This window comes from Bufo bufo, chromosome 3 (assembly GCF_905171765.1).
Source record: "Bufo bufo chromosome 3, aBufBuf1.1, whole genome shotgun sequence".
Lineage (NCBI taxonomy): Eukaryota > Metazoa > Chordata > Amphibia > Anura > Bufonidae > Bufo > Bufo bufo.
In genome coordinates, this window is record NC_053391.1 from 621989035 (window position 1) to 622006841 (window position 17807).

Consider the following 17807-nt stretch of genomic DNA (forward strand, 5'->3'; position numbering starts at 1 on the left):
ATATTTGTGAAGCAAGGCCAGGTTTATGGCTCGCTCCTCAGCCCTGTTGGTGGCTATTCGCCGTGACCTATGGCTCTCATGCTGGGTGGCAGATAATGCTTCAAAGCGGACCCTGATGGCCTTACCATTTACTGGCAGCAGACTTTTTGGTAAGCGCTACAGGTGGTAAGAGCACCCATTTACCTCAGAACAGGGGGCGGTCTAATAAGTCATAAAAGCGGAAGCCTTTTTTTCGGCCCTTTCTGAGTTTTTCCGGCCCCAACGGAGCGTCCAATAAGAAGCGCGCAAGCCTTCCTTCAAACCACGGCCTTCCTGGCATTCCTGTCAACAGGGCTCCAAGTCCTTTAACCCTAAGAGCTCTGCTGCATGACGGGCGGCTCCCGGCGCCCTCCGTTCGGGTGGGCGGCCGCCTTTATGTGTTTCGGCATGTTTGGCTGGCTCACGTCTCAGATGCGTGGGTGAGGGAGGTCATTGCAGAAGGCTACAAGCTGGATTTCAAATCCTCCCCTCTGTCCCGTTTTTTTTCGGTCGTCTTCTCCGGCCTCTCCTGCAGCCGCAGATTCTTTCTTTCTGGCAATTCACACGCTGCTGCAGCTAGGTGTGATTGTTCCGGTTCCTGCGCAAGACTGTTTTAAGGCGTTTTTTTTTTCCAATCTCTTTGTGGTTCCCAAAAAAGAGGGGACGGTCCGTCCCGTTCTTGACCTCAAGGTGCTTAACCGTTTCCTTCGCGTCCGCAGATTCCGGATGGAGTCACTAAGGTCATTCAATTGCGTCCATGGAACCGGGGGAGTATCTTTCCTCGATAGACATCAAGGATGCTTATCTTCACGTGCCCATATGCGTCAGTCATCAGAGGTTTCTCCGGTTCGCAGTGGGTCCATTTCACTACCAATTTGTAGCCCTCCCATTCGGCCTGGCCACGGCTCCCAGGGTCTTTACGATGGTTCTGGTGGCAGTCATGGCCCTGCTCCATGCCAGGGGGATCGTGGCGATCCCTTACTTTGCCGTCCCTTGGAACGACAGACCATTTACCAGGGTGTCGTCTGACTGCCTGAGCATAGTCCTGGACACCCTGGATCGCTTTGGATGGATCGTGAACAGACAGAAGTCTTGTCTTTATCCATCTCCGCGATTGACTTATCTGGGCATGGTACTGGACACTTGTCAGGCCAAGGTGTTCTTGCCTCTGGAAAAACTATCCGCTCTCCATCTTCAGATTCGCTCATTGTTGCGGCCAGCTCCGGTTCCCATTCGTCGCTGCATGCGGGCTCTGGGGCACATGGTTTCTGCCTTCGAAGAGGTTCCCTATGCTCAGTTCCATACCAGAGCGCTTCAGCGAGCCATTCTATCCAGCTGGGATCGCTCCCCAGACTCCTTGGATCGTCCAATGAATCTCCTTGTCCCAGTGCGCCGGGCCCTCAGATAGTGGATGGCCTCTCCGATGTTGACATCGGGTAGTTCGTTTCTACCTCTCCGTTGGAGGGTGTAACAACGGACGCAAGCCTCAGGGGTTGGGGGGGAGTGTTGGAAAATCTCTCGGTCCAGGGGGTATGGTCACGCAAGGTGCGCTCCCTTCCAATCAGTGTTCTGGAGTTGAGGGCGATTCGGCTGTCTCTGCAACACTGGGCCGACCATCTCAGGGTTGTCCGGTGCAGGTGCAGTCCAACAACTCCACGGCGATGGCATACATCAATCACCAGGGCGGCACCCGGAGCCCTACTGTCATGGAGGAGACGGCGCTCATTTTCAGCTGGGCGGAGAAACAGGTTCCGGCGCTATCGGCAGTTCAGATTCCAGGCATAGACAACTGGATCGCGGACTTTCTCAGCTGGGAGCGTCTCGATCCTGGCGAGTGGGCTCTTCACCCGCAGGTCTTTCGGGACATCTGTTAGAGGTGGGGTCAGCTGGATGTGGATCTCATGGCCTCACGGTTCAACAACAATGTCGAGGACTTCGTCGCATGCGATGCACTGGTGATCCCGCTGAGTCGGTTCACGTTTCCTTACGTGTTCCCGCCTCTTCCGCTCATTCCGCGGCTTCTCAGGAAGATCAGGTCCGAGGGACTGCCCTTCATTCTCGTGGCCCCAGATTGGCCATGTAGGGTGTGGCATACATCCCTAGTCTCACTTCTCGCCTTGGCGTCTTCCTCTTCGGGAGGACTTGCTGTCGCAGGGGCCGATCTTCCACCCGAATTTAGGATCGCCCTTCCTGATCCTCCATCAGGATAAGGTGGTCCTTCGCCCTGTGCAGTCCTTCTTGCCGAAGGTGGTGTCCACATTCCATCTAAATGAGATTATTCTTCCTTCATTTTGTCGGGACCAGTCTCATCCTCGAACAGTCGCTCCATACTCTGGTTCTGGTGCGTGCAGTGCGTATCTATCTGTCCCAGATGGCATCTTTCAGGCGGACGGATTCCCTGTTCGTGATTCCAGAGGGGCCGAGACTAGGGCTGGCAGCGTCAAAGACTTCCATTTCCATTTTTGTACTCACCGTAAAATCTGTTTCTCTTTTGTTCATTGGGGGACACAGCTCCCACCCAGTTTTTTGTTTATGGGCCTTTTCTGGCCTGTGTGGTTCTGGGTTGGCGCATAATGTGATTTTCTTATGTCTGGCTTCTCCTACTGCTTTTGCACTAAACTGATTAGCTTGATTCCTGCAGGAAGGGATATAGCTGAAGAGGGAGGAGCTTACACTTTGTGTGCTTAGTGTCCGCCTCCTAGCGGCAACAGCTATACCCATGGTCAATGCCCGTGTCCCCCAATGAACGGAAGAGAAACAGATTTTACGGTGAGTACAAAAATCTAGTTTTCCCCATGACTCTTCAGGCATGAAGTTCTAGGAAACCAGTATGAACACAACCATATTTTTTTCATCACTGATGACTATAGCCAGACAGAATTCTTTAAGGTCATGGATGTATTTCTGGAGCGTAATAATATTACAGGCTATAGCTACTAGAGAGGGGTCGTTGATCCAGGGAGTTATTCTGATTGCCTGATTGGAGTCGGGAAGGAATTTTTTATTCCCCTAAAGTGGGGAAAATTGGCTTCTACCTCGTTTTTTTTTTTGCCTTCCTCTGGATCAACTTGCAGGATAACAGGCCGAACTGGATGGACAAATGTCTTTTTTCGGCCTTATGTACTATGTTACCTTGGAATATAATCCATTTAACATATATTCTTTTAGTGCAGGAACGATCATTGAAGAATGGTGCCAATATTTTCAGATGAAAATATTTCCATAGTTTTTGTTTTCAGTAGAGAATAAAGGGCCTCTCGTTGGCCTTGAAGAATGTTCCAGGCAACGTGTGATTTAGTGCTCTGAAACCTGGGAGAGCAGTTGTGCAATATGGCAAGAACGTGAGCTGCTATACGGATTTACAGGCTTATTATGAGTAAAGGTGGGAATAGGCCTAACAATATCCTAATAGTGATAGATTCAAGTTTATTTCTCTACGGGTTAACTTATATTTTCGTATTGAACAACATCAGTGACTGCTTTGGACAATCCCTGTGAAATTCCTCTCTTATCTCCTCCTTCACGTCTGAAATCCTGTTTTGTCTCATATATTAGTTTAAACAGAGAAATCTATAAAGGAATTTTCTGTGTCCCAGGAGATCGACCACCTGCCCATTCCTGCTCACTGTCCTTTGTCTGGCTGTAAGGCAACTGGCCGCAGTACGAGTCTCCTCCCTCTGCTGTGTGTGCCATAGGACACAGAGACCACTAAGCCTGTTCCCAGATGGAAATGGGACAGATCAGCAGGAGGCTAAAGCCGGCCATGCACCTGAGATAATAGTTGGCCAAACCCTTGTTCATCTGACAGCTATCTCCCCCAAGCCTCCCATACATGTACATGCTCAATACCTCCACTACCGGGCTTAGTCTCCAAAGAACAAAAGGATGAGGCAATCCAACATGCCCAACCCTTCTCTCCCCTGACATCTGCTGCCTGGGAATGTCAGGATTCCCCCATAAGTTAAAATCAGTGGGTTTGGCCAAACATTGCAGCTGGCCATACACATTTAATAGCTGTTGGCCGAAAGATGGTTTGGCCAACCGCTATCTCTCCTAGCTTCATCATACACATTCGGCTGAGCCAAACGTGTCTGTATGCTATAGGGAGAGAGGAACAAGCCACTGCTAGATGGTTCTAGTAGCTTTTCTCCACGGAGAACAAAGTGATCGGGAGAAAATATTAATTTTGGCTGATTCTGGTCTCCATCGACATCCTCAATCGGAAGCTCCCCACACATTAGTGTGTCGGCCAAACCCACCATTCTCCGAGGGTTTGGTAGACAAAAGTACAATATGTACTGTCAGCTTTACTGTGTTCTCAGCAGGGTTTCTACAAGACTGTGTTGTCAGGATCATGCAGAAAATGCTGCAGACTTAAAAACAATGAGGACGACTATATTTTTTTTTGTATATCTTTATCATTCATTTCCTAGGCGCTAGCTGTGTAAGGTTACTTTCAGACTTGCGCTAACAGGGTCCGGCAGGCTGCTAATGCTAGCCCATGTGTGTCGCTGGAAGTCTGCTCCGGCCCCATTCACTAAAATGGGGACAAGCCAGAGGTCCGGCCACAGCACGGCAAACATGCTGAGAGGCGGGCGAACAAAAATTACAGCATGCTGCAGTTTTAGTCCAGCCGCCTCTCGGCATGTTTGCCGTGTTGCGGCTGGACCTCCGGCCCATCCCCATTAAGGTGAATGGGGCCGGAGTGGACTTCCGGCGGCACACACGGGCTAGCGTTAGTACGGATCCGGCAGGGGAACAGCCTAATGTACAGACGGCTGGATCTTTCCAAGTCGGAAACATTTTTTTATTTTTTTTTAGCTCTTTGTATGGCAATACATTCCCCTCTATTAAAGAGAACCTGTCACCACAAATTGCTGTGCAGTCTGCAGGATCATGTTATAGAGCAGGAGGAGCTGAGCAAATTAATATATAGTTTTGTGGGAAAAGATTCAGAAAAAGTAGTGAATTATACTGTTACGGCCCCTTTGGCATCGAATAAATAACAAGAGGAGAGCTTCTGACGGGTGCAGTAGTTTTATTCTTTTGGAACAAAGGTGCGCAGCAGGGTTGAATATTATTTTCTTTATCTCCTTGAGCACCGTAAACATGAATATCGTAAGCACCATAGCACCGTGAAAACTGTAAATGACATACAACACACTTATTTACAGTTGTCACCAAAAAGGGGGTTACAGGGTTAATTACAGTTGTCTGCACACACATCTAATTACATTGAACATTCAAAGAAACATGGTTACATGCAAAGTGCCTTGGATTATACAGTATAGCGTATTTAAAACCAAACAGCATGAACAGGGTTTATCTCTAGAACATATACACCTTTATAACAATGCACACTTTTCTGCATACCTCGATCCACTTGCCAAGGGGGGTACAAACTTTAAGCTTTAGGGATTTTCTGCAGACATCTTCCATGAAATCCTATGCAGACAGCTAACATGTGGCATCTGAGATACAGGAAAAGGCTTTCTTTCTAAGACAGGAGAAGGAGTGGTCTTGTAATCCTGCTGATCAAAACATTCCCCAGGGAACCAAAGGGAGGCAGAAAGGTTCCACCCAGCAGTAAGTGCTGAACAAGATCCACAATGATAAGCGGACAGTTACACTCCCACCAAATTATGTTATGATGAACATAACCTAAAAGTCATACATAATTTACAGAACATAACCTTGGCCGCTATAAACATGGTACATCATACACAATTTAGCTTATAGGTACCTCTGTAACTGGCTACTGTCTTGTGTGGTGGTATGCTAATGTATCACTAAAACTGAACTTATTTGCTTTCTATGAGGACTACTAACTTTTGAATAGGACGTTCAATAATTGAAGGTTTTGATACATAGTCCTTCTTATCTTGCAATCTTCTGTCACCTACTAACACCTTGACTCGACGAACTAGATCATCCTTTTCTATTGTAGTTTCAATTACACGTCCTAGTTGCCACTGGCATCTGGGAGACATATCATCTTTGATTATGACAATGTCATTTACTTTGAGGTTACGTCGAGGTGTGTGCCATTTCTGTCTTGTGGAAACACTCATGAGGTATTCTCTTTTCCACCGACTCCAGAATTGTTCTGCTAAATATTGCACTCTACGCCACCGTTTAGCTGCATATACGTCTTCCTTTACGAATTTCCCAGGTGGAGGTAATGCAACCTTGGATTTCATCAGGATGAGGTGGTTTGGAGTTAGAGGTTCTGGCGCCTTGGGGTCATTGATTCCATCGACAGTTAAAGGACGACTGTTAACGATGGCCATGGCTTCATAAAATAGCGTTCTAAGAGAAGCATCGTCTAGTCTACTTGAACATTGGACTGTTGTAGCATTTAGCACATTACGGATGGTTCTAATTTGACGTTCCCAGACTCCACCTGCATGACTTGCGGAAGGAGCATTGAAGATAAACTCACACTGTTTATCAGCTAGGAAAGTTTCTAGTGCCTTTGTGTCACATTGCTTCAGGGCTTCTTTAAGTTCGTTCTTTGCTCCTGTGAAGTTTGTGCCTTGGTCACAGTGAAGTTGGCAAATGGCTCCTCTTAAACTGATGAAACACCTTAAGGCATTGATGAAGGAATCTGTAGATAAATCTTCAAGCATTTCGATGTGGACTGCACGTGAGGAGAAGCATGTGAAGATTAGACCATACCTCTTGTATTCCTTTCGACCTTGTTTGGTGATAAAGGGACCAAAACAGTCCATACCACAGTATGTAAAGGGAGCTGAAACTTCTATGCGTTCTTCGGGGAGCTCTGACATACGCTGCTCCTCTGTGGGACGCCGGAGCTTTCGACACTGTACACATTTATGTATTAACTTGGCGACTGACTTGCTTCCACCAAGCACCCAAAATCCATTTGCTCTGAGTTCTGTTAGAGTTTGGCTGCGGCCCTGGTGATGAATGGCTGCATGATAGTGGGACAGGATTAACTGGGTAATGTGCCCTTCTTTTGGGAGAATGACTGGGTGCTTTGTTTCTTGACTAAGAGTTGATCTTGACAGCCTTCCACCGTGGACATAAGCTCTCAGGAAGTGCTTCATCCCAACTGATGCCTCTGCGGCAAAGCTCTTGGAGAATGCACTTGCCACTCAGTATGAAGGGGGCTATGAAGCCTAGAGGATCATAAAGGGAGGCTACGACTGACAGGATACCACGACGAGTTGAGGGTTGATGCTTTATGTCAGCACTGAAACTGAAGGTGTCGTTTTCAATTGACCACTGAATGCCAAGTACTTGTCCTTCTGTTGTTGAGTCTGGGCTAAGTTTGACAGGTACACTAGTTGTTGCTCTTTCTGACGGAGCAATACAGGACAGGACGTCCCTTTTATTAGAGTTGAACTTATGCAGTCGTAGGCCGGCATTTTTACATAATCCTTGAGTTTCGAGAATTAGATTCGAAGCTTCGCTGACTGTTGGAACGCTAGTTAGGCCGTCGTCGACATAAAAATTCTTCTCGATGAAGGCTGATGCTGAGGGATGTTCTGACTTGTGTTGTCGTGCAAGATACTTAAGGCCGAAATTGGCACATCCTGGAGAGGAGCTGGCACCGAAAAGGTGAACTGCCATTCTGTATTCTTTCGGTTCTGTTTCCAACTGACCGTTCTCCCACCAAAGGAACCTTAAGTAATTGCGCATTTCTGAAGGGATATAGAACTGATGGAACATCTTTTCAATGTCGCATATCACAGCAACTGCTTCCTTCCTGAAGCGACAGAGGACTCCCACTAGAGAGTTTATCAGGTCGGGACCTGTCAGCAAGGTATCGTTTAGGGAGATGCCTTTGAACTTTGCTGAACAATCAAAGACAACTCTTAACTTGTCTGGCTTCTTGGGGTGATAAACCCCGTGATGTGGGATGTACCACACTGTCTCTTCCTCTGATAATGAAGGGGCTGGTTCTGCATCACCTTTTCTGATTGTTTCTTCCATGAATGCAGTGTAGTGTTCATGGTACTGTCTATTTCCCTTTAATCTTTTCTTTAGATGATGAAGTCGAATAAGGGCCAGCCTCTTATTGTTTGGTAGTGCCAGTTGACTGTTGTCTTTGAAGGGTAACGGCATCTCGTAGTGTCCATCTTTCCTTTTCATTATAGTTTCCGAGAGAAACTGCACGAAGCGAACATCATCTTGAGACACGTACTTATCTTCATAATTTCTTTCAATGAAGTCCATTTCTAAAGCCTTTAACACATCAGCGACCGGCGGCATTGGCATTTCTTTCACTGTGACTCTGTGTACGAAGCTCTGGCTACCCTGTCTATCAAGATGTGGATTTGCTGATCCTACAATGCTCCAGCCGAGCATAGTTTTTTGAGCGAAGGGTTCATTTTCGGAGCCGATAACAACCTCCAAGGGAGCCAGTGCTGATGGGCAGTCATAACCGATCAGTAGTCCTACTTCGCAATCTTGAAGTGGCTGTAACTTGTTTGCCAAGTGTTTGAGGTGTGACCACTGGAGTGCAGTCTCCTTAGTGGGGATGTGAGACTTATCTACTGGAATGAAATCTCTTGTATAGGCTTGACGGAGTTGGACTTGAACTTCGGAGTTGAAGCCACGCACTTGCAGACCGTGAGCAATTTGGCTTGAAATAACTGTGTCAACCGCTGTCATTGTGCTGAGCCTTAGCTGTAATGGCTTGGTGCTCACACTTAACTTCGATACCAGGTCTGCCAGAATAAAGGTTGAATCACTCTGTGTGTCAAGTAAGGCATAAGTGAGGATTTCCCTCTGAGGCTCCGTAGTAGCTGACAACAGAACTGGAACAATGCAGGATGTGGCAGACGTATGTCTTGTCAAAGTATGGGACATAACTTTGGGAACGTTGTCGTTTGCCTTATTTCTCATGCCTACTGAATCATCGTTTGATGCCTTGGCAGGCTCAGTGTCTCTCTGTATGTGCAAACAGGTTGGATGACGTCGACTGCATATGCTACACGTGTGTCTTCCTTTGCAGTCTTTTGTAGTGTGGCCCTTTCTTAAGCAACCAAAACAGAGATGGTTTTCGTGAATAAAAGCCTTCTTTTCATCGATGGTCTTTACCGCAAAAGTCAGACATTTAGCGACACCGTGTGTTTCGTCTTTGCAGACTAGGCAAGGTGGTTTCGGTCTTGAAGCTGAGATATTTGGAACGTTGAAGGTAGAGGGCTTCATTTGAGTGCTTGTGTTGAGCGCCTTGGCTCTCTTGGGAATTCTCTCATCTGTAGTCTTGGTACTGAGGAGAAAAGGAGAGGCAATGGGGTTGCATGCAATCTTAGCTTCCCTTTGCAGGAACTCTGTGAAACGAGCAAAGGTTGGGTATTCTTGGGACTTGTCCAGCTCGTCCACGGCGATGCGACTCCATCTGCGCACGATCCATTCAGGCAGTTTCTTGAGAAGCTTGTGGTTTTCTTCGCAATCATTTAGAATAGCTAGGCCTTTAACATGAGGAATGGCCTCCACACAACCTTGAAGGAAATCTGCAAATTCTCTTAATGCTACAGGGTCATTTGCTGATATCTTTGGCCATTTAGCCAACCTTTCTCTGAAGGCTCTTTGCACTATGAATGGACCTCCATACCTGTCCTGTAGGATTCCCCAAGCACCTAGATAGGCATCTTCTGAATTTCGGTAGAAGAACCCTTCCACTGCCTTACGAGCTTCACCACCGAGATACCTCTTCAAGTACAGCATTTTTTCGCACACAGGGAGTGGTTTCTGATCAATCAGCGCCATAAAGGATATCTTCCAATCTATGAACTTCAAAGGATCACCTGTGAATACAGTTGGTTCAGGTATAGGGAGACGGTTGGAGATAAGCAGACTTGCAAGTCCTGGGGTTAAACTAACTTCTTCATTTGGTCTTGACACCCCAAGTGGTGTATTTGAAGGTTGAAATGGCACAGCCTTTGGATTCAATGAGTTTCGTGGTTCATTATTTTGGCAGAGGTATTGCACATTGTGGTCTGTCTCCTGTTCGTAAATTTCAAGACTATCATAAGCGTTGTAGGCTTTCACTCTTGCTGCAGCTACCTTGACTTCATTTTCTGCTTGTAGCTGTTGTAGTCTTGTCTTTTCCTCATCCAACTTCAGTTTAATTTCTGCCTCTAGTTTGTTCAGCTTAGCTTGCTCCTCGCGCATCTGTTGCGTCGCCTTTGCCTGTTCTATTTTGGCTGCAAGATCTGCTTCTGCGTCAGCGCGTTTGCTAGATCTGGAAGTAGCTCTTGAGCTTGCGTTGGAGTCTGGTAATGACTCTGAGAGGACAGTTTCTGTTTCTGAGTTTCCAAAGACTGACTCATGCTCTTCTTTATTTAGCGCCATCCTCACCCTTTCCTTCTCAAGTTGATCGTTAAAGATTTCATCTACATTCTCTAGCCGCTTGCTGATGAGGTTGCAGATTTCAGCCGTTAACGCGGTGCATGCATCCATTTTCTTAACAACGTACGGGGTAGTGGAATTATTTCGGCACATGGACTCATACTGTTGGTGCACTAACGCTTCTTTGGCTTTAATCTCTTTCAATCTTGTATTAAGGTCTTCAGTTGAGCAGAAAACCTTTTAACTTTGTCCTACATTCCTTTGCTAGCTCCTTCCAAGAGTTGCACACCTTGTTGAATGCCTTTTCATTTTTCTTAACTGTTTCTTCGTGCATTTCTTTGCCCTTTTCTGTTAGGCTTCGCTCTCTAGAGCTGGATCGTACCTGTTGTGACTCTGTGGGTTTGTCTGTTTCTTCAGCAGGTGACAACATTTTGTTCTAGTGTGCCTTTGCCTTTCAAGTGTGAGTGTGCCTGAAACCTAACTTGAATGAGTGTTGGCTCAAACTTGCTACTAAGGGCTACGACAGATAACAGGTGTTCACACTTGTAACTAAAGATTAGCAAACAATGCATACAGTACTACAAAATGTTTTAAACGAATATACTGCTGACACTTTCTAACCAGACAATTAACCCTCTCTGTAAATAACTGCAGTTTAGTGGATTAGGAATATGGAAGATAGCGTTGCTTTAAATCTGACACTAGGCCTCTAAACACGAATATAATAACTTGATCACTGGTTTAGCAAAATATTAACTATTTGGCTCGCATAGTAGTTAAGGGCGGCTTCCGGATCACATATAAAGAGCCCGCTATATTTAAAAGTCCACGTGACACGTTTACTTTTTTAGCCAAGTCTCTGTTGCCAAGATGGCGTCCGCACGTGTCTTGCGAGGCGTTGGGAAGCCTTTACTCACAGTTCGATGGAGACAGCGACGCAGCTGGTGATGTCGAGTCTCCGCCGCAGCGACGAGTTTTCACTGTTACGGCCCCTTTGGCATCGAATAAATAACAAGAGGAGAGCTTCTGACGGGTGCAGTAGTTTTATTCTTTTGGAACAAAGGTGCGCAGCAGGGTTGAATATTATTTTCTTTATCTCCTTGAGCACCGTAAACATGAATATCGTAAGCACCATAGCACCGTGAAAACTGTAAATGACATACAACACACTTATTTACAGTTGTCACCAAAAAGGGGGTTACAGGGTTAATTACAGTTGTCTGCACACACATCTAATTACATTGAACATTCAAAGAAACATGGTTACATGCAAAGTGCCTTGGATTATACAGTATAGCGTATTTAAAACCAAACAGCATGAACAGGGTTTATCTCTAGAACATATACACCTTTATAACAATGCACACTTTTCTGCATACCTCGATCCACTTGCCAAGGGGGGTACAAACTTTAAGCTTTAGGGATTTTCTGCAGACATCTTCCATGAAATCCTATGCAGACAGCTAACATGTGGCATCTGAGATACAGGAAAAGGCTTTCTTTCTAAGACAGGAGAAGGAGTGGTCTTGTAATCCTGCTGATCAAAACATTCCCCAGGGAACCAAAGGGAGGCAGAAAGGTTCCACCCAGCAGTAAGTGCTGAACAAGATCCACAATGATAAGCGGACAGTTACATATACATTTAAATCTCTCCTCTTTCTGACTTCAGCTGTACACAGGGAGGTGGTATCAGTGATTGATATAATTCTCTGTGTAATGCATCATTCACACAGTCAGTGTTCGGGCAGTGATTTCCATCAGTGATTCTGAGCCAAAAGCAGGAGTGGCTCTTAACACAGAACAGGTGCAGATCTTTCCCTTATACCTGATCTCTGTGGAGGCACCACTCCTGGTTTTGGCTCAGGCCCCTTGCACACGGGCGAGTATAATGCGTGAGGTGAACGCATTGCACCCGCACTGAATCAAGACCCATTCATTTCTATGGGGCTGTGCACATGAGCGTTGATTTTCACGCATCACTACTGCGTTGCGTGAAAATCGCAGCATGCTCTATATTGTGCGATTTCCACGCAACGCAGGCCCCATAGAAGTGAATGGGGATGCGTGAAAATCGCAAGCATCCGCAAGCAAGTGCGGATGCGGTGCGATTTTCACGCACGGTTGCTAGGACACTATCGGGATGCAGACCCGATAATTTTATTATTTTTCCCTTATAACATGGTTATAATGGAAAATAATAGCATTCTGAATACAGAATGCATAGTACAATAGCGCTGGAGGGGTTAAAAAAATAAAAATAAAATTTAACTCACCTTAATCCACTTGCTCGCGCAGCCGGCATCTCTTCTGTCTCCTTCTTTGCTGATTGCAGGAAAAGGACCTGTGGTGACATCACTCCGGTCATCACATGATCCATCACACGATCCATCACCATGGTAAAAGATCATGTGATGGACCATGTGATGACCGGAGTGACGTCACCACAGGTCTTTTTCCTGCAATCAGCAAAGAAGGAGACAGAAGAGATGCCGGCTGCGCGAGCAAGTGGATTAAGGTGAGTTAAAATATTTTTTTTATTTTTTTTTTAACCCCTCCAGCGCTATTGTACCATGCATTCTGTATTCAGAATGCAATTATTTTTCCCTTATAACCATGTTATAAGGGAAAATAATACAATCTACAGAACACCGATCCCAAGCCCGAACTTCTGTGAAGAAGTTCGGGTTTGGGTACCAAACATGCGCGATTTTTCTCACGCGAGTGCAAGACGCATTACAATGTTTTGCACTCGCACGGAAAAATCACGCATTTTCCCGCAACGCACCCGCACCTTTTCCCGCCACGCCCGTGTGAAAGGGGCCTCACAGTCACTGATGGAAATCACTGACTGTGTGAACGAGGCAAAAGTGTGTATACAGAGATAGCTCCCCCGTGAACTATGAAATCAGAAATAGCAGAGATATAAATGTATAAATTCCAAATTATAACCAATAAAGGATGGAAATATCTCTGCATTTCTTTGCATGTAATGAGTCTATCTCATATGTTAGTTTCACACTGGCGTTTTGGCTTTCCCTTTGTGAGATCCGTCAGGGCTCTCACAAGCGGTCCAAAATGGATCAGTTTTGCCCTAATGCATTCTGAATGGCAAAGGATCCGCTCAGAATGCATCAGTTTGCCTCCATTCCGTCTCCATTCAGCTCTGGAAACGGACACCAAAACGCTGTTTGCAGCATTTTGGTGTCCGTCTGACAAAACTGAGCCAAACGGATCAATGTAAGTCAATGGGGACGGATCCGTTTTCTCTGATACAATATGACTCAATAAAAAAAAATGGATCCGTCTTGGCTATGTTAAAGATAATACAAACAGATCCGTTCTGAACGGATGCAGACGGTTGTATTATCTGAACGGATCTGTCTGTGCAGATCCATGACTGATCCGCACCAAACGCGAGTGTGAAAGTAGCCTAAGTTGCATTACTGAAATAAATGAACTTTGCAAAATATTTTAATTTTTTGAGTTTCACCTTGTATTTGAATCTGCTCAGCTCCTCCTGCTCTATAACATGCTGCCTGCAGATTACACTGCATTTTGAGGGGCAGGTCCTCTTGGATTTTTTTTAAATTGGTGAATCTCAAAATGGGATTTCAAACAGTAACACAGAGCTTCGCTTTCTGGACCCATTTCAGTTTGATTGACTGCGGTCTCTTTCGCACCAGCGCTATTGATTTCCATTGTTGTACTCCATTATAGAAGCAGAACCACAGCAGATAAGTGACTGGAACAGAGTGAAACAGATCCTCTAGCCCATAACTGGGACTGTTCGGTTTCCATTCAAGCTTCTACTTTTTTAACGGAGAGAGGCCCTGCATGCAGGACGCCGTTTTTGTCGGAATGTGTCTTGGAGGTCCTAAATGGAGCCTCTGACGCAGATGTGAACAAGCCTTTAAAGGGACTTGTCAGAAGGAACCTATTCTGGAAGAGAGCAGTATGTCTGACTTGTGCAGCTCCGTCCCCTACAAAGATGGGAGGAATGCTGGCTAGTATTGATCGTAAATGACCGCTCCTCAGCCATAGACAGGTTTTCCTGGATACAATTTACTTACATAATCGAACCCTAAAATAGTCTCACAATGTGTGTTGTATTGTATAGCTGGTGCTAGTCTCCCAAATTATAGTGTGTTGTATTTCTTGCTCTCTGATGTCACCTGATTGATGTCCCGCCCCCCCCCCCCCCCTTCCTATGGGCTCATGCACACAAACATATTTTCTTCCCGTGTCCATTCTTTTTTTGCGGACTGTATGCGGAACCATTTATTTCAATGGGGCCACAAAAGGAAATGGAAGTTACATAGTTAATACGGTTGAAAAAAGACATAGGTCCATCAAGTTCAACCAAGGGATAGGTGGTGACAAGACTCCCAGAAGGAAGTGAGACTAAGATGTCTACACATTTTCATAAGCATTAATGTTGTTTACTTTTAACCCCTTAAGGACCTTGCCATTTTTCACCTTAAGGACCAGGCCGTTTTTCGGAAACTTGACGTGTCACTTTATGTGGTGATAACTTCGGAATGCTTTTACTTATCCAATCCATTCTGAGATTGCAGTGTTGCTGGCCCTGGGCTTTCATCCCTAATATCAGCCAAACAGGCATATTTACTAGGGCGTTCCAGCTCAGGACTAGCCTCCCTGGCACTTTTCCCTCTACATCTTCTTCTTCCTACATTAACCCAACTGCTGACCTGATAGTCCTGGTCTTGCCCTCCTCCGTTTCACTGACCCCAGTCAGCGCCTGCACAGTGAGGTCTAAGCCTCTCTCCAGGTCTGCAATGCCCCTAAGTATTTCAAGCTGCTTATTTAGATCCAAGATCTGGGCTTCCAAATATGCAACGTGATTGCATCTAGTGCAAATGTATTCAAATGGCTCTTCAAGGCACGCATATACTGCACAGGACACACACTTGGTAGCATTGTCCATGGAGCACATTTTTAGATGGGGATGAACAGTAAAGAAGGAAAACAGTAAATATGAGTTCAGATTTAGACCCTGTCTGCTGCGGTTGGAGGTCTAGCTAGAATCCATCCAACAACACACAAGGAAAATCTAGCAAACCTTAGTTTCTTGCTCCTTGTCTTAAACTCTGGTTCTTTAAACTCCACTTATTCAGAAGCCCATTTAGTGCAGCAAGCCCAGAGAGAGTGTGCATTCCGTTTCCGTATGTCCCGCAAAAAAAAAATAGAACATGTCCTATTATTGTCCGTATTCCGGACAAGGATAGGACTGTTCTATTCGGGGCCAGCTGTTCCGTTCCACAAAATACAGAATGCACACGGACGTCATCCATATTTTTTGAGGATCAGTGTTTTGCGGACCACAAAATACATACGGTTGTGTGCATGAGCCCTAAGGGGAATGCCCTCACTAGTCCATTCAATGTCACATTTTAACTGGGATGTATACAAGTTGTGGACTTTCTTAAAAATGTTGACCCAGTACTCTGCTGTCTTCAGTAGTCCCATAGATGGACCGCTATAGGGCAATTTTTTTTAATGATTTGCATTTGACTCATTTTGGGCTATAAAATTATTTTTTATTAAAACTTTTCAGCAGTTTTTGTGATACATGCAGTTAAAATCAGTCTATTTGCATTCTATTGTTCCTGAGTTGTGTTCCATCTGATCTCCCAACCGCATAAACACACATTTAAGCCTTATTCTTATCAGTTTGATTAGAGTTTAGCTATAATGAGGTCAGGAGATCAGAGATAAGGCTTCACATGAGCTAACGGAACTCAGGAGGGACAGTCAGCAAATAGACTGATTTTTTAACTGCATGTATGACAAAAACTGCTGAAATTTTTAATGGGGACGAATTGAAAAAATATTTTTAAGCCCAAAATGAGAAAAATGCCCCCATGGTGTCCATAGTCTTTAAGTTGTCTGTAGAACAATGCCTCTGCCTTTTCTTTAGGGTGTTAACTATCGGTTTGCTTACAGGGTGATGTGTTGTTAATCTGGAAAAATGTATTAAGAAAATGTAGTGCATGTTGGTAATGTGTCGAAAAACTTATTAATGCGAACCTGTCGTCTTTGCCCAGCAGACTCTAGTTGCTGACATACACGCCATCACCAGCGACAATCACAAGTGGACACAGGTAAGTGCCTTTCCCTCTATAGTTTACCCCGTAGGGCAGGCATCTCAAACTCGCGGCCCTCCAGCTGTTGTAAAACTACAACTCCCACCATGCCATGCTGATACCTGTAGACTGTCCGGGCATGCTGGGAGTTGTAGTTTTGCAACAGTTGGAGGGCCGCGAGTTTGAGATGCCTGCCGTAGGGTATCTCCAGCTGACCATAGTCATGACTTGCTTTCCCTCTTATGGACATTGAAGAGTCAATGAGACGTTGTTCTGGAAAATACAATCTCTTGTACAGCACTCATGTAGAACACTTCAGCCTATCCTAGATGTATGTTTTACTTTTCCTTTTTATATAATTTGGATGCCAGAAATATTGGGTAAAATTATTAATATTTGGTACATTATTTGATCGGAGATGAAAAAAAAATGCACGTTTGCAAATAGTTTTCATTTAAAAAAAAGTATCCTGCACAGAGTTTGTTTGCAGGTCTGTTATCATGGAGGCACATAGGTCTGTGTGGGAGCATTCGACATAAGACAGTTAGATATTTTAATGAAAACTATCTGTAAAGTTATCTCCTTTTCCATTTTAGGTTCACTTGAGCAGTAAAAAAAAAGCTGAGAAGGTGGACATAGCCTTTAACACTACATCATTCTGTTCAGAAACTTAGTGATAAAGAGTCCTTCTTACTCATAAAAACAGAGTCCGAGCTCTGTTTTCATGTACTTTTCCAGTTCAATTAAGTGATTGAAAGATGAAGCCCATGCCTTGTTGACGTGTCAGCAGAGGACATTAGCCATAAAGCTGGCCATAGGTAGTCGGTCATCAGACTGGCAGTTTTGAACCTCAACCTCCCCAATATTGGGGAAATAAGATGGAGCAGAGAAAAGTTACCTGACGGTGGAGAACCTAAACCACAATACTAATTTTATATATTTTTTCTATTTGAAGGGAGGACTAGCTGATTACTAAAGTCCTGGCTAGTGTCATGTTTTTCCTGTTCTCTTCATGCCCTGCGACAATGACTTCTTCATTTTACTTGGCTAGGAGCCCTCCGCACACATGTGCTGTTAGACCGGTGTACACACACAGACATATGGCATACGTCAGGAGCAATTAATGTGCCAATCCTTTGACAGTAGATTCATGCCAGATCTCAGGGTAAAGGGGTGTGCCACTGAAAGGGCTAAGTTTTTGAGGTGCAATAAATAAGTGCAGTCTTCTCCTTCAAGTTATGTCTGTTGTAAAGGTGTTAGATCCAAATAATATGTTAGGGGGCCGTATAAATTCCCAGTATAATGTTATTGACATTGCTTACTTTAGCGTATGGTTTCATAGAAGCACACAAAAAACATAAT

The 17807-nt window shown here is 45.0% G+C and overlaps 1 protein-coding gene across 1 annotated transcript in view; it reads left to right on the plus strand.

Annotated features, from left to right (window-relative positions):
- Window positions 1-17807, plus strand: part of SUPT20H (SPT20 homolog, SAGA complex component) — a 93450-nt gene that overhangs the window by 33866 nt on the left and 41777 nt on the right. The window contains 1 exon segment of the mRNA XM_040426104.1: window positions 16410-16463. Coding sequence (XP_040282038.1) covers window positions 16410-16463 — 54 coding nt within the window.